This window comes from Poeciliopsis prolifica, unplaced genomic scaffold (genome assembly GCF_027474105.1).
Source record: "Poeciliopsis prolifica strain line A6 unplaced genomic scaffold, Auburn_PproV2 SCAFFOLD023, whole genome shotgun sequence".
NCBI classification, from domain to species: Eukaryota; Metazoa; Chordata; class Actinopteri; order Cyprinodontiformes; family Poeciliidae; genus Poeciliopsis; species Poeciliopsis prolifica.
Window position 1 is genome coordinate 6008699 of NW_026562398.1, and position 18155 is coordinate 6026853.

The following is an 18155-nucleotide window of genomic DNA, read 5'->3' on the forward strand; positions in this document are numbered from 1 at the left end:
AAAATCTCAGTATGTGCGTTACTTTAAGCATAAGGCAAGGAGGGCACTGAAAGGACAGGCTTGATATGCCCCACAATGACACTACTCTAGAGAAAACTACAGCCTGCAGTCTTAAAAAATCTGCCGGGTCATTGCCTTATACAAATATTTCAGTACAAGAGTCATATGTGAAGCAAGGGGATTTGTAAAGGCAAGCCTTGAGATTTTATTTAATCGCTAAAGTTGAATCTTCACACAGTCTGATTAAAAAAAAAATTAGACCAAAATTTGTAAGCTCATATTCATTCAAAAGAAGAAAAATGCAAATACAGGGATGGAGAAATTGAAAAAACAGTCAATGAAGGTGGGCGATTTTTAAACAGACCTTATTTTTTTATTTTTAAGCAGTGCAGTTTAATGCGCTCCTTGATGTTATCAGAATGCAACGTGAAGCACCAGCAAAACATCAAGCAAGCACACAGTGAGCCCTCAACTTCCAAAAAATGCTTGTGCAGCAATGATACAAACATTTCTATGCTGTTTTGAAAAAGAGGCATGAATTTTTGAACCTTGTGTTGTAGAACAGACTGTTTCTTCCCTTGGCCTTGTGTTGAATCAGTGAATCAGGTGCTGGGTTTTCTGCTCTGCCTTTTAATTGGATCAGTGAGGTATGGATGGATGTTAGTCGGGCAGTGTCTGTGGTTGCTGAGACGTATCGCTCCTGATTCCTGCACGTAGCAGACCTTTACGTACTGCTTTGCACGGTCTCAACTGATTGATTGTATTGAATCATTCAGTTTACCACTTAAACAATAAGAAATGTTACTGCCTGTATCAAAGAGGGTCACAGCTACGCTGACCCTTACTACTTATTTATTTCCTTGTAGGATATAAAACATTTCTGAGGGCAACAAAAACGTGATTTGTGTGTTTAATACAGTTCTCTGGAAATTGTTTGCCTCTATGATGAAAAAGTGTTAAAAGTCTTGCAATGATGTTTTATTTTACTGTATTAGTACAATATTACAATAAAAAACGTTTAAAAATCCAACCTTTAATCTGAGTGAATTGATGTACTGGAGGAAAGAATTTAAATAGCACCACACGTAATCTGATGCAACCTTTGAAGAAATGAGAATTTACATTGTCACTTACATTGCCACTTACTATTAAGTATTAACACAGATTGGATACTTAACATGTGGGAAACAAAAAGGAGTTTTCCCAAATATTGTATTTCTGTTTTAACCACCCACAGCATCTTTTGAGGATAGAATTAATTGTAACCTCATTTGACTGATGCAGATGGTTTCAGTGAAAGTCCCAGTATATTGTGGGAATCTTGAATGTTTACATTTGTGATGGTAAAACAAAAGACTTTTTCCTCACATTCCTTTCAACCAACTGATTGCCATATAGAAAGAGTATTACGGTTTTTGTGGGGACCTGATGATGTCACTTGATGCTACAGTTCTTCATACAGTGAGATCTTGAGATTAAAAAAAATACTTTCTAGAGCTATTCTTATTAATTATTAATTCAAAATCCCTAAAAACTCAGATTATTGTTCAAATTAGTAAAAGATACATTGTGAAAAAATGCTATAGTTACATTTATTGTATTTGTTGAAAAAAAATAACTATTTCTGAATAAAAATTGCTGAAAAAATAACTATTTCATAAAATGATTTCTCTCAAATTGAATAAATGTGCTCAAATAGAAGGTACAATTTTTCAGAAATGTTTTGGAGTATTATACAGCTGCAATAAAATGTTTGTCTTTCTAGCCATTTTCCAACTTATTACTAAAGATGCAAACTCACGCACTTTGTCTGTATGTATTTAAATATTCTGTGTTGTTTCTGTGTATTTTTTGCATGGGGATTGTGCTTAGTTGTCACAGGCTGGAAGAATGCTACTTTTCCTCAAATTTCTCTACTTTTCTCTTTGCCTTCTAAAGGACTGAAGAAAGTTCGTAATCCGGATCGAATGTACAGATCAGCAGTGTGTTATGCTGGCCATGGTCCACCTAAGAGTATCAGTGATGACACAGAGACGAACAGTAAGAGTCAGTTATTAATACTGCATTCCTGCTGCAAGTCGCCACTAGCTGGCCAATCTATTATTCATTCATCAATTCATTTATTTACTTCTTGATTTTCATCCATGCCCCCTCCCTTGTTTTCTTCTCCTCCAACACAACACCTCCTGCGGCTGCTCTGTTGATTGAAGTGTCTGCTTTACAGGATCATGCTGTCAATAGCTGAAGTGTTGTCGTTAACTAAGAGTGATTGTTTCAGGTTGAGGGCATGGGATCAGGACCTGAGCAGACCCTCAGAGAGAAAGCTTGAGCCCTGAGCCATCAATTATGATTCTGTCTTTGCCTTTTGTCTGCTTTTCTCAAAGCTTCCTTTGATGACGAGGAAGCAACAGAGCAAATTAAAAATGTTGGCAGGTTAAACAGCATAAAACTAAACTATTCATGCATTTCCTAAACGTTAATATTCTGTGATATTCAAATTGAATTATTATTTGTCTTCTTGTCATTACATTTTGTGCTGTGTGAAAACTGCAGACCGGGAGTAAAGAACAAAGATGAGAGAGAGAGAGAGAGAAAAGAAGCATCACAGAGGATTTTTATGACTTGTAAAAACTAGCTTCTGAGGGAACTGCCTGACTGCACTCACAGTTCTGCACACAGTCGCTTTATTTCGTCACAACCAAAACACATCAGTCAGAAATATAGGCCAAAGTCTTGACTTTATTTTGGTTGACTTTCTTTTTGTTTCTTTTTAGAAAATATGTCTGATCTTTTTTAGCCTCCTGTCTGTTTCCCACATTGGAACTGTCCGCCTCTGTGAGGCCGATTGTTTCTCAGCAGAAAGGAGTCCCTTTTACTCTTAATGAATACACCATCCCCTTCACTGCTGGAAGACCGTGTTGATCTAGACTAGAGACTGCGTAATTAAGTGTGCTCATGTATTGTCATTTCTAAATAGAGAGCATGAAATCACACCAACCCCTTGTTAGGCTCTGTGCTTCACCAGTGATAACTGCCACTGGGAGAGCTCCACAGCACCACATTGTTTTGCTCTCTTTAACCGAGAATGTCTTAGAGATTTAATGGCAGGGGAGCGCTTGTGCAGATCTATGAAACAGGGTTGTAGACTGTAACAGATACATTGCTGATATACTTTTGTGTTACCCCCTCATGTGTGACAGCTCTGACTGACAATATGTTTTGCCAGTCTTGCTATTTTCTCTCATGTTATTGCACGATATTACACTACCCTGTCCCCCATGTCACACACTCTGTTTAATGTGTTCAGCCTGGAGGTTTTTTCTGCCTACCAAGGAGGGGGGACAGTCAGAATGCAGGCAGGCAAACCATTGATCTGAGTAATCGTCTGAGTAATTGTGGGAGTAGTTATGATACAGAAAGAAAGGGCTCTTTTGTGCACGCATTTGTAAGCAAGAGGGAGAAGAGTGAAAAAAGAACAAGAGGAAGAGAGAAAGAGAGGTGGAGAAAAAGAGACCTCACCTCTGCTCTCCTTGAGATGGGATTTTTATGGATGGGTGAGCTCACTGAGGGCTGAGAACACATAAAGAGTCATTTTCAGTTTGTTGCAGGCAGTTAACCATGTGTGCATGTTTGTTGAACTTCCAGTAATAGGCCGAGGTTTTTTTTAACTTTTTTATTTCATTATTTATTTTTAGCAGTTTGACTTTTTTTGGACAAGTCTTTCCTTATTATGCCACATAAATCTACAGTGTGCCCCGTGTTCCCACTGGTGAAGCATTAAAAGTGCAGCTGAAAACAACAGCCCCCCAAAATACTACTGCACATGTTGCTTCTTGTCTAGTTGCAGAACAAATAAGAGATGATGTCCATTGAGATTCTCAGAAATTTCTTTATTGCATGTATCCAGTAGTGAAACCCCCCCCAAAAAAACTCCCCTCACATCTTTTCCAACAGCTGTTGTGCACATTGCAGGTCAAACACTCATCCTAGATGCTATCTCCAGAGGCCATGAACTGTTCTCTTTGTTTTGGTTTGCTTTGTAACATCACATCATGAAGGCTTACTTGTCAGAGACTTTTTGTCTCTTTTACACTGGTGGGTGGTGAGTAATTTCACTGCATGTAAGGGTATTATCAAACAGGCCATGGGCCAAATGATAAACATAATTGGTTTCCCAGTCCTACACTAATGCATTGCTATTTTAAATCCAAGTCTGCTCAATCTTCTCCATGTTCCTATCAGCAGCCATCAGGACCTTGGACAGTTCCGTAAAGAAATTCAGACATAGCTTCAATTTTCCTGTGTAGTTTTAAAGCCTTCACACAAAAGAAAGTCACAAGAAGTAAACAGACAAATGTTTTTAGAGTTAGTTTGTAATGCTCGATTCAATTGGAAAAAGTAAGTCGACAGGAATGATGAAGGTCAAGCTGAGGTCTGAAGAAAACAGAACATTTTGAGAAAACGCCTTGATGGATTGCTAGAGAAGCAAACTGTAGCTCACATTAAACTGCAAAAAGCCTTCAAGAAAAATAAGCAGAAGTTGACATTGCAGTGAACTTTTCTCTGAGTAGAACGCCTCACATGTGGAGAGAAAAACTTGCTCGGTCTCACAATTTCAGCAATAATTTTAGACAGAAGGATTTTGTGCAAAATGGAATTGTGCCTAAAATTTAAGGAAAAAATGTAAACTATAAATTATGTGACCCCTTTGTGAAACTATAGGCAAACAGTTAAATTATGCAAATTTGGAGAGAAGACATTTTTATGTTTGACACATTTAGTTAACCAACAACTAAACAAAAATTGTATTTCTGTCAAAAGTGTGTAGAAGAACATAAGATGACTTCTGCAACTGAAAAACTCCTAAAACAAATATCAAAGTCCAAAATGGAGCTCCTTTTGAAGCGTAAGCTCAGGGTTTGGCCTTGGCCCTCACAACACCCTGACCTAAACATAATTGAAAATCAATGAGCAGACTTCAAAAGAGCAGTGCAAGCAAGATGGCACCACAGTACCACAGGACTGCAAGCATTTTTGCGAGAATAACAATAAGAAGTAAAGACCAAAATTGAAATTTAGTGTCTACATATCTTGGCACTTTTGTTGAAATGGTTCTGCAAATTACAGAGGTGACAGAGTTAAATTGTTTTTGTTTTGTTATTTGGAATCCATATAAAATAATTATAAAGAGTGACGAGATGTCTTTTACTTGGTTTTCAATAAAAATCAAGTCAGTTTTTAACTTATTAGTCGGGTTTATTTGTCGAAAAGAAATTGGTTCCCCGGCACGTATGACAGGGATATGTGCAAATCACAGATTCAGAGACAACAAAAACGTTTCCTCAGAAATGAATGCACTCATAACTAATATCCTGAAAATTCTTCTGCAAGTTTGTACATTCTGTTTACACTTCCTCCTCATTCTTTCACGTCCCGCTTTCAGATTTTGTGCTTTTAGAATGCAGCATGTCACCAGCTGACCATTTCTCCTTGGTTGTCTGAGTTCATCTCTACTTTTTGTTTCCTCTGCTAACAACTTCCTACTACTTTATGCCTCTTTACCCATTTTCTGAGTTTTCACTACTGTTTTGACATCTGGCATTTTTTCTACATTAAATTTTCCACTATCTTTCATTGACAATTTTCATAAATCCCATTATATTTCAGTATGTCATGGCTTATTTTTTATACACTGCAGCTGCATGTAACACAGCTGTCAGATTTGTTTCTTTGAAAGACATTGGTGTTTTATAATGGTCCTTCACAGGATTAAAACTGTAAAGCTCTTTAAGCTGAACTCTAAGATATCGTTTTGTGTAGGGAAACTCATCCAGTTTAATGATTCTGGACTTCGGTGGTGTTAGACCTAAATGAATTTCTCAGCACTTCTTACTGGTCAGTGATGAGAATCGAATGTTTATAAACAAGTAAGCCACATTTAGCTGTGTAAACTCAATTATCTGAGGTAACTGTGATCATGCCGGCAGAGTGCTCATATTCATCTTTATTGGCTCCTTTAAACATGCAGGGATAAACTGACAGAAAATCAAATTGTAAATTTTTTCTATTCTTTTCGAGTGGTTGATGGATGTTTATCCTCTGCTTATAGTCTTTTTACAACCCTTTGAGTTGCCCGTAAAAAAACAAAAACATATTTTTTTTTATTTCTCTTATATGTTTGTAAATACAGCACCTTGTGAAAGTATTTTTTTCTTTAACTTTACCACATTTATCATATTGCAACAATAAAAACTTGTTTAATTAAGATTTTGCAGGATTAACCAAAACAATTTAGAACATAACCATGAAATAAAAGAATAGGACAACATGATTTTCATATGTATTTACAAATGAATATTAGCTAAATATGACATGTTGTTTTGTATTTAGCTGCAGCTACCTTCCCATCAAATCTGACCCGTTTTCCTGAAAGGCTTGGTATGTTCAGTGTGCCATTAATTCATCCTCTATATGTAAAGTTTTACATGTAGGCCAGAATTTTCAACACATAAGATCTAGATTTATGGTAAGAATACATTACTTATTGATTTAATAATTAGGTGGCATCTGAAAATAATGTGTTACCCCAGAGCCTGAATACAAATTCACAGATTTTTATCTGTGAAAAAAGAAATTATTTGTTTCTTTCATTAATATCTGTTGGTTTGTCACATACATTGACAACAGAAATGCATTTTTTGTATTTGTATTGTGACAAAAGGGATATCCATATCTTTCTAAGGTTGTTGCTGTTATGTGAAATACCAAAATTACAGATTATTGCTGTATCCACAGTTCCTATATCTGCAGCAAAACTGTGTAATTTAGCTTTGATGTGATTCAGGTTTGTAACATTGTTACAGTGCTCTTCATGTCTACAAGCCATATTAGCCTTTGTGGAAAGTGTTAGCATTCAAACAGTTGCTTTAGATATGCACCGCCACTGGCAATTTGTTGAGTGATCTATAGCCAAAACATTAGCTTGCAATTTCTCCACAATGCAGGCACAGATTAAAAAGAAAAACTGTCACTCCCAGAGCGCTCCCAGACAGAGACAGAAGAGAGAGGGTTTTGCGTTCAGGGTTTAGATATTGATTAAAGATTTGTTTTTGTCAGCCTTTCCAGTCTCATGACCCTCGCTCTCATCTCTAGGGTGGGGCTGGAGCAAGCGAGCATGACAAATACCCTTAAATTCAGCCCAAGTGTTTGCTTAGCAGCCAGGATCAGTGATAATCCAAACATCAGCAGAGAAAAATATATCTTTATAGCCAGGGTGATGTAAATTATGGAGCAGCATGTGCAGGCGACCGCTATTTGGCACAAACACAGCCTGTGATTGTAACATAAAAGCTGCAAACCTTTGTGCTGAAAGGAGTTTCCGTCTCTGTTTAGATTTTTGTATGTGAGCTTGCTCATCAGGACCTGGAATGTAATTGGCTGCAGTGTGCCAGCTCAGCTCAGCACATCCTCTCATGTAACAAACCTTTGTAGCAGCCTTTCTTGCACTTTAGTGTTACTACCAAATTGTATTTTTCGGTGTATTTTTTCCCCAGCTACCAGCTACAGGCAGTTATTAAGCCTGCTGTTTAATCTCAGTTTCTTATTAAACCTTAAAGGGAGACTCATATGCAAAACGCAGAGAAGCAGAGCTATTTTCGTGTGCCATTAGCTTATGGTTATGCATGTATTTGTTCTTTAAGCACTAATCAAATCATACAATTTGATTTGGGAACTCTACTCTATATTAAGTATAGTCCAAATGTGGCTTCTAAGGTATTCACCCCGGGGTTGTTTTCAGCTGATGCACAAATCGGAGTAGTTTTCATTCCACAGTGGGCAGATCTTTAATTAATAAGCAATTCTTTGTTGGAAGTTCCTTCTTCACAAGTGGAAATGCCCAGTGGAAGAAATCGAAGACATACAGCAGCTCAGATATTATTAGTGTGAATAGATGTAAAAGAATAAAAAAAATAAAAAAAAACTTTGAGAGTGCATTGCTCTCTTCTATGCTGAGTTTCTGCTTGCGAACTTTGAGAGCTTTGTTAGAACTTTGCCTGTGTATGAAAAAACAAACTTCTTTTTTGAAGTTAGACAAGGACTCCTGGATTACAGAATGCCAACAGTGTTGAATTGAAGTGCCACATCTAAAACATGTGGCGTGCTTAACAACAAAAAGAAACAATTGCATTTCAAACGATGCCGGAGAAGCTTGGAATACTCTGCTGTATAAGAGGCAAATACAGTGAACAGCGTCATTAATAAGATAGCATGCATTGTTAAAATGTAGACATCACGATTAATTAAATATATGTTAAATATTTGTTTGCAGACCGTGCTGTTGTTGTGATCGTGTAATTCATGATCCTTAGACAACAACAGATACTTGGCATGGTCCATGGTGATGCTCTGCCAGGCCTGTGCTGCAGCCGCGCTCATATCTTTCTTGTTTTGAAGGCTTTTTGCCCTCAGTCTGGTCTACAGCAAGTGAAACACATGCTCAGTTGGATTGAGGTCAGCTGACTGACTTCGCTATTCTAGAGCAATGCACACAGTATCAAAATACTGAAAGTCAGCATTTTGAATCCACAGTTTGTTTTTCATACCAAATGCAGTTTACTGCCTGTACTGTATATGGGGTAAATCGTAAAAGCGTATTTTCACAGTATACGGGAGAGGAGTCTAAAGGAATTTCCGTTATACTTTATATGCTGTAAAAATAACACCTGGAAATAGTTTGATGTGAAGAGAACACCTTTATGGCACAGATGGAGAGTTTTGACACTGTAATCAATATGCATTGAGACTCCAAGAATTATAACAGTAATATGTTTAAAAACTAGCCACAATAGCACAATAACATTTTTTTACAAACGATATCTTTGAAAACAGCAGTGTGCATTTATGTATTTGCCTCTTTCACCTTTATTCAACCAGTTGCCTTCAGGTGGAATTCACCTTTGTGTATTTATTTCTAAATAAATCCAGGAGTACAGTGAAGGCCTCAGAGTTACATCATCAAGCAAACAGCATCATAAAGACCAGTAAGCGCAACTAACAGATCAGAGATAAAGATGTAGAGAAGTTTAGGCCATGGTTAGTTTATAAAAACATTATACCAATCTTTGAACACCTCACAGAGCACTGTTCATCATCATGACAAGAGAACAGTTTTCTTCAGGAAAGACCAGGAATCTGGTCAGAGTTGATGGATGGAGCGAAATGCGATATTTGAAGAACATTTGTTAGTTGCTCCAGAATTTTTAAGTCGGGAATTGAGGTTTAACTTTTAGCAAGACAACAACCCTAAACACACAGCCAGAGCTACTGTGGAGTGGAATAAATAAAAGCATGCAGCAGGCACATTCTGCAATTAGATTATTATTGAAAAGTTTAGTAATTTCACTAACTCCATCACCAAACAAATTGCGTTATGTAGATTAATTGCACACAGACTGATGTTTTGTAGCCTTTATTTCTGTTAATTGTGATGATTTCCCTTTTACAGAGAATAGAAATCTGACATTGATCAATAAAAAAACATTTTTAATACACAAATGTGGGCTTAATGAAAAGGTTGTTCAATACCTGCTTCCTACTTTTTGAATATAACAGTAGTCGCTTGTTAAAATAGGCCAGCCAAAGTACAGACCGAAATCCAACTGGGAATCTTGGCAACTGGAAAACTGCTGTCACAGACACCCACCATCTAATCCGACTGAGCTTTAGCTAAACTACAAAGACGAATGGGCATAATCTTGAGTCTCTACATATGCAAGCTGCCAGAGAGATACCTCAAAACACTTACTGCTATATCTGCAGATAAAGGTAATTCTACAAAATATGGACTCTGGGGGTTTATGAATAGATATGCACATATTTTTCATTTATTAAAAAAAAGATTGAAACCGTCTGTAATTTTTCAGCTATTTCACAAGCATGCACTACTTCATGTGAATCTAAAACATAAAAGTCCATTAAAATGTGACACAACATGAGAAAAGTTTAATAGCTATTAATATTTTACATACTGAATATGTTGGTGCTATACACTGTATTGCTTTTGTGTCCTGAGGGTGATACAGGGACTATTCATTTCTCTACAGAAAGAAGTCACCATAAGTGAAAAAAAAAGATCTAGGTTTGTCACAAGTTTATCAAATTTCAGATAGTATTAATGTACAATGTAAAGCTGAAATTTTATCAAGTTTTAATGTAAGTGTGGGCTCATGTTGCTTATTTTATCCCATTTTAAGCTCCTGTAAGTAGACTGCACATTTCAGCAGTTACAGTTTTCTATCTTTCCTTCACTTTGTGTCATTCAGTGATAGCGTGTTCTCCACTTTTGACGATAAAACCACTGTGCCGGTAACTCAGAGCAGATGCTGGATGTGATTCTTAATTGGGCTAAGCCAATGATTACGTGTGCAGCTCATAAAAAACTGAGTCTACATGTAGTATTACAGGAACAGGCGGATGTAGCAGATTTTACAAATCTACTTCGGCACTCCTGTGGGTATAGTGATGTTCTACCTTACACGTTACACCCAGAGGCTTCATGCCAGCTCTGTCTCTATGGATCAACTGGGTTGAATTTTCCATATGGATGTTCAGGGGCAGTGACACTGTACTATATTTGTGTGATAGGCAGCAGGGAAGCCACAGAGACTATATCTCTATGATTACATTTTGAAAACTTTTTCTTTCTTTTCCTGAACTCAACCATTGATAACTACCACTGACATCTAGTCTGTTTCCTTTCACTCACTTTATTTCTCATTTTCTCCCATTTTACACTTATATAATCACAAAAAGCCATTTCAATTCCAGGTATTTGCTTGTTTTCTTGTAGAAACTTATCTTTGAGCTGTATTGCATTACAGATGGAGTCATTTGCATTATACTGAGCAAATGTATTTATATTCAGTTTGGCATGCAGACATTACAGTTGAAAAATAGATTCATTTTCACATGGATTAAATAGTCTCACATAAAAATGCATTGTTACATTGTTTTTAATCATTATAAATCTTCTTGTGCTCCTATGGAAATGAGAAGTTGGCAGCCAGATGAATAATATAAATTCATCTGGCAGGTATAAAGTTGAGCTCAACCTGTATTTATTCTTTTTTTTTTATGCTAAATTACTTTTTCAGTGAAACAGCCTGATGTGATCACCTGCTCATTCTTTACTGCTTTACTTTTTCAAGATAGTATTTAAATTTATTTAACAGTTATCATAAATTTACCTACAGCATTGACATTTTATTTCACTAAGTAGCAAATTGAATTAAGTGATCCTTGCAAAAGTATCCTTATCCTTTGATATTCTATTAATCACAGAAGCAAAGAGGTAGAGACCCACCGTTTAGGAGGAAATTAACATGACAGCTACTACAGTAGTTGTGTGTTCAACAAATCTGGCCTTGATTGAAGAATAACAAGAGGAAAGCCATAAAAAGTCTCTTTCTATTACAAGCCAACCAGCTCACATGTCAGACGAGCATAAAATTCAACCTTTTTGGTTTACATGAAAAATGCAATGTGTGGAAGAAAACTAATACGTTCACAACACCCTCACCACGCCTGTCCATGGATAAAACGAGGTGGGAGCAGATTTGAGATGTGAAGATGCTTCTCTGCAGTAGGAACAGGGCGAAATAAATAAATGTAGGGGAATCCTAGACAGAAATCTGTTGTTGGTCTGCAGAGAAATAGAATGTGATTTGCTGGGTTGTTTTGAGTTGTTTTTGAGGTTTGATTATTCCGTGTACTTTAGTCTATTTCTTTAAATCTCTCTGTCTTGTTTCTTGTTTACTTTTTCTTGTTTACTTTAGATCAGTCCTTGTCAGTGTTTCTAGTTATGTCTATTTCTTGTCTCTAGTTATTCCTTGTTACTCTAGTTTAATTGTTTCTTTGGTCTAGTTATACTTTAGTGTTCATTTCCTTGTCATTTGTTTACTCTTTCTCGCCCACTGTGTCATTTTTTTCTCTCTTTCTTGTCACATGTGTGGCCTGTTAGCTAATCAGCCAGGGTCTTTTGTTCCAGCAGTCACCCTCACAGTATTTAAACCTTCTCCTTCTCATTCTGCTGCCTAGTTTCTTTTCTCTAATCCTGTTATACATTGTTATTTTCTCTGTTTGTTGCCTGTTGTTTGGTTTTTTTCTTGGATTTATAGCTTTTGTTCTGCTCTGGTTCCATGATTTTTGTAAGTTTTCTTTTGTTCATAATTTTTGTTAAAAATCCTTCATCTCCAAGCTACCTATGCCTCACTGCATTTGGGTCCAAATGCACACCTACAACATGACATAGAGCCACATTGACTATGCTTGTAAGAAACTTGGGCGTGCTCCCATGCTGACACGGACTCATAACTAAGTCCCGGCTTGTGACGGTTCCTCTGTCACAGTAACAAAATGGAAAAGTTTAAAATCTCTCAGGCAAGTTTTGAGTTTTAATTACAATTTTCAGATGTCTGTACAGTTCAATTATTTGGAAGAGACTGTAAAGAAAGGAGACATGTTTTATATGGCAAAGATAAATATGTTTTGGGTCGAATCTGCGCATAAGCTCAAAACCAAAGCAAGCTAGTAAGATCGTCATTATTGTGAAACGAGTCTGGAGCTTAAATACTGCTACAGCTATGAATCTATGGAAAGTTTTGAGAATTGCTGGTCATTAATACTTTACATTCAGTTTGATTGACCTAGAACTATTGTTGCAAATGTTTACTATACAAAGTATTGACTCATTTAGATGGAGACTCTTTGTAGGTATTAGTTGGTAAAAAGAAATATCGAAAAACCATGCATCCTGTATCTTTCCACTTCACAATTATGCAGTACAGAGGATTGATCTTGCATATCAATAATATAACAAAATATATAACATACAAAACAAATCAAGGGGTATAAATACTTTTGCAAACTACAGCATATTATCTGGGAACCATAACATTCAAAAATACATTTTAAGTTTGCTACATCACAAACAAAACATCAATAAGGATTATTTTAATCTTAAATATTATGTTTTCATTACCAATAAGCAGAAAATGATCATTTTTAACAGAATGGTTTGAAAGCATCAGTTTGTGGAATTGATCTCTATAAATGGTGAACAAAATTACTGAAATAAACTTTAATCATTTTCAAATTTATTCAATATTACTATAAGATATTTGGCATATTTTACAAAAAGAGAGCAATAAGAAATATACACTTGATTTATTTATGTCAAAGGTTTGTCTGTATATTTTAGTTTGATAAGTCTTATAAATTGTAGCTTGAAATACACACATTATGATTGAAACAATTGCCCTGGTAATTGCATTTATTTCCTTGAATAATACCCCACATTCTTTAGGGCAGCGCACAGCCTCCAATACTAACTCTCCATACACCATAAAATCACTCAAGGGTGTTTATTGTGTCTAAATAATGAATAGACACAGCCTTTCCAAGTTGACAGTGAAAAATTCCTGGTAAACTCCCCTGACAGATTGCATTACACAGTAAAATAATTTAGCCGACCACAAACTAAAATGCATGCATTATGCCGTTCTTAAATTAATTTCCTAATTCAGCTGGGGATAGTTATTTTATAGTCAGCGTTTTAAAGCCGAGAGACTGATAGACTGATAAAGAGGGAAGACAAGAGAGTCAATAAGATATGAAGCCCTTGCTTAATATTCTTTTCTGTTTCTCTCTCGTCGCAGATGAACATGGACATTTGAAAATATACCTGCCCAAGAAGCTGCTTGAATGTCTACCAAAATGCACGTCGCTGCCGAAGGAGAGGCACCGGTGGAACACTAATGAGGTAAGGACGCCGCTGCTTATCAGTCCTGCTTCCACTAAATCCATCTCTGCGCAGAGATATCCTTCCAGCAGACACGCTGCTCTCAGAGGCCATTTTTAAACAGATTTGTAAGTCATGTGAACTCTCTTCAGAACAAAGTCACAATCTATTGTAGTGGCTTTAAACAGTGGAGACAAGCTGGTCACATCAGCTTCATGTGAAGGTCCGGGACGAGTGAGTCTGTGATTTTATTCTGTTTATGGGTTGCTGTTTTTAGTATTTTTATTTTAAAGTTGACTTTATATAATTGATCTTAAGAAACCAATTAATTACTTTGACAAACAAGTAACGTTAAAAATTGTTTTTATATTAAATCACAACTTAAAAAAAAAAATCCATTGCAAGAGTGTGATTAGTTTCACTTATAAATATGAGGTAGAATGTAAGAAAATGCAAAAACATACTAAACATTTCCTTTATACTTTGCTTATATCCAGATATTTGTCAGACACTTGCATTTTGATTTTATAATTCACTCTTCAGGATCTTGTTCTTTAAGGAAGCACCATTTGGTATAAAATATTGATCAAAATGTTTATCTTTTGTCAGGTGAAAGTTAATTAACTTAAGACAGTTCAAACTAATTTTATTCAGCTTGAAGAGAAAAACAAAAAACAATTCAGCATTTTACACCGAGAAATTTGTGTCTTGTAAAAAAAATGCACATCCACAAACATTACTTGATTAATTAAGATTCGAACAAGTTAACAATCATTTACAATCTAGGAACTGTAAAAGTGCATAACTAACATCATGCACTTTTATGCTTTTTGAAGCAAGATTAGGCACAAATGCTTTTATTCATAAATGAGGGTACTCTTCAAATACCTTTATTTCTTTTTAAATTCAAAACTGTTCTGTGTAAGAAAGTGGATAATATTTGTTATTATAGAAAATAAGCTGGAATCAGCTGAGCTGAGCTGAAAGTCATATTTTTTAGATTGTCATATTTGTCATTTTAAAAAAGGTTATATAATTTCAAAACGTCTTGTGTGTCTATGTGATCAGGAATTAAACTGACAATATAAACTGGTGTTAATAAAAATTGTGTCTAGAACTTAATCTGCAGGATCAGCGGAAGATTTTGGACAAAATATATCCTTACTATCGGAGACTTTCAAGTAAAAATATGACATGCTGATTTCACTCCTAACAAGTAAGAATGAATGACGAAATTAAATCAAAGATACTTTAATAGAGTATTAGTTCAAATGTGGGCACTTTTATGCAACCTCTTTTTCATTCTAACAGATTTGTTCATTTTTCAGTTAAAAGATAAATGTCACATGTGCAAAAAGGTTTAGAAAGGATTTAGCTTAGCCTTATTTTTCGCTACATCACAAGAAATTGCCTTTTTAACAGTGCTGTGAATGCTTGGCATACAAAGCAAAATATGTTAAGACATAGGGAATAGTTTCTAACAGTTTTTATGATGAATTATGCTCTTGGATTCTAGAAGAAAGTTGACATAAGTCTTAAACATGTTATACTGTAATTCCCAAACAGGGACTTGTGTTGCTTCATTTGCCTCAGCACTCATTTGTCAGCCTGCTCTCCTTCTCGGGGGATAGGTTGATGAATTTATTGCTTTCATTTTCACTATTGATGGATGAAAATCTTGTTCTTCTTTTCAGAGAAAAACTGGTAGTAATTAGACCTAAATACACTCGATGACAAATCTTAAGGCCGATGCGCAAAAATCAACCATCCGTGCTTTGGGGATTAACAAATTGCAGCCATATAAATACAGTCATCTGTGGTGATGAAAGTTAATTGACTGAAAAACAACCAGATAATAAGGCACCAGATAGGGTTGTGTTGTGAAACAGGATATTCAAAAAGATGGTCTGTCAGTTACAGTGAGTAAGTATTTGTTCCACATTGATTTTCTGTTGTCCTTATATTTACAAAATAATTTAAAATATGAACTTTTCTGTTGTAAAGAAAACAAAATTAGAGTCCTCATTACCACAGAAGGGAGTTTGCCTAGCTCTGTATAATTTACATCACTCGCGGTCTCCATCCTCTGTAAGTTTCCATCTGTCATGTCTGGGCTCACACTAGACCTGCCCTAGTTATGAAGAAAATGTAAAACGCTTGTGTGTTTCTAATTGGCTGATGTTGTAACTTGTTTGCCCTGTTTGACCTGCATTGTGCTGCCAGCAGTCTAAATTAATTAACACGGTTTTGAAATTGATCTCAAAATGTAAGTCTAAGCATTTGCTGGGGAAGGCTGTCGGCCACAGTTGTTAGCATGGGCTGTCGTCTGTTACCAAATAAAATCATCTCTCTGTTTTGGTGGCTGGGCTGCAGATTGTTCGTTTGGCCTGCTGACGAGGGAACGCAGTAAAAATGACCGAAATAGGCGGCTTTCTTGGTGTCTCGTTATGCATGCCAATAATGTTTGCCAAGGCCGAGGAGAGCGAGGTAACCTTTCCTAAAACCAAGGACATTTCTTTTTTGTGCAGACCACGCAGATCTCAGTGTTTGTGCCTCGGTGGTGGCAGACAGGCAGGAGGGGAGGGATCAGAGAGGCTCTTGTCGGTGCAATTGTGTGACTCTTACTGAAAGTGACACCTCATCAATTTTGTGCATATTTCTGGCACCCGCTCAGCAGGCTTAATGCACTAATTTCCCCCTTTTGATATTTGAGAAACCTGAGTGGAGTGCATTATTGTATGCAGGTCCAATTCACTGTCATCTCAAACTTTACAAGACAATTTCTACTAAAATACAGAAATGTGTGATCAGCTCAAACGATCACAAATCAATCACATAGATTCAAATTCGATTCAATTTGATCCTGGTTATTATACAATGAGGTCAAGGTCAGTCTAAAATCCCAACTGGTGAAAATAATCTTTTTAAAGTAACCCAGCTGGTTCAGTTGTTGTTTTTTGTCCAATAAGCATTTTTTTTTCAAAAATAAATCTGAAGAAAGAAGCTGCAATAACTCTGTTAATAAATATCAAGACCATGAGCAAGACTGAGACAAAACCATAACTTTGAGGGAGATGAGACGAAAGAGATACATTTTCAAAGAGCATGTCGTCATAATAATAGTTGTTGCTGCAAACATTTAAGCAAAATCAGCGAAGACGACGACTCCAAGTGAGCGACTTTCAGAGGTTTGTCTGGCTCTGTTTCACAAACAAAAAAACAGATATATTTGTATTCAAAAATGTTTCTTCTCTTGTTTTCTCATTGTCTTGCTCTGCTCTTCTCATACAGACAGAGGGGGTAAAGTTGAAATAAAAAAAAAAAAAACTTCCAAGGCTTTAATTGTGAGTGAGGTAAGGGATGTTGTAGTTGTGGTTCTTGAGAATAAAAATCCCCAATCCGACATGTCCGAGACATAACAAAGACTTTTTACATCTGCAAATCACTGCACACCTTTGCGTACTAAACCCATAGTAGATCTTGGGTATAGTTCTACCATAAATTTTGTCGAATGCGATTTACTTGAAATAAAATTTAACTATCCCAGTTGGATTTTTCAAACTTCTACACATTTACATCACTTAGTTAAATCCCCAGTTCAGAAAACAGCCAGAAGAAGAGAATATAAAATGTTCACAGAAAAAAATTCTAAATAATAGCACAGTTAGAGTGATCAGTGTCTGGAGAAAATAAAAGGAAACAAGTGTAAAAACATATTGAAATTACATGAATCTGGTCTGAAAGGACAGAAATGCTGAAAGAACTACACCGATTTCCAAAAAGGACTCATTATGTTCTGCATGTGGCAACAGTCCCCTGTATTCTTTTTATGTTTTGGCCAAACAGTGAGTTTCTGAGAAGCATTTTCTTCCAAAGACAACAACCAGTCCTGGCTTCAGTCTTACAGATCATGTGCGTGAGGAGGTTCCAAACATCTTTATTTTGCACCAGAGGCATTTTAACCCAAACCTGGATGTGTATGCTAGAAAGCCGAAGATAAAGATTGATTTTAGTTTTTACCATCACAGTTACTCTAAGCAAACATCCAAATCCACATAAGAATAACCCCCTGAAAGGAAAATTACAGTTCTGGATCGACATATTCAGAGTTTAACAGAAAATGACTCGTCTACAGAGAAAGGCGTTTGGCTCGCATGTTTATACTTACACATCTTGAAAATGGCTGTGTAATGCTTACATTTTTAAGGAAAACATGCTTTGTTAGGTGAAGACAAATTAATCGTCCATCATTTAAACTACTGTTTCAGAAACTGTTCACACAAAACAAGCTGTGATTTGTTGTATTACATGCTGACTAACTCTGGTTAGCCAAGGTTAAATTACAAACAGTAAGCAT

At 36.2% G+C, this 18155-nt stretch overlaps 1 protein-coding gene across 7 annotated transcripts in view; it reads left to right on the top strand.

Annotated features, from left to right (window-relative positions):
* camta1a (calmodulin binding transcription activator 1a) overlaps window positions 1–18155 on the top strand; it is a 366205-nt gene that overhangs the window by 2479 nt on the left and 345571 nt on the right. For 6 of the 7 annotated variants that reach the window (XM_055045992.1, XM_055045985.1, XM_055045986.1 and 3 more), the window contains exons 2-3: window positions 1939–2040; window positions 13716–13819. In XM_055045992.1, coding sequence (XP_054901967.1) covers window positions 1939–2040; window positions 13716–13819 — 206 coding nt within the window. The remainder of the gene's footprint in view (window positions 1–1938; window positions 2041–13715; window positions 13820–18155) is intronic. The other variant, XM_055045988.1, reaches the window with a different exon arrangement.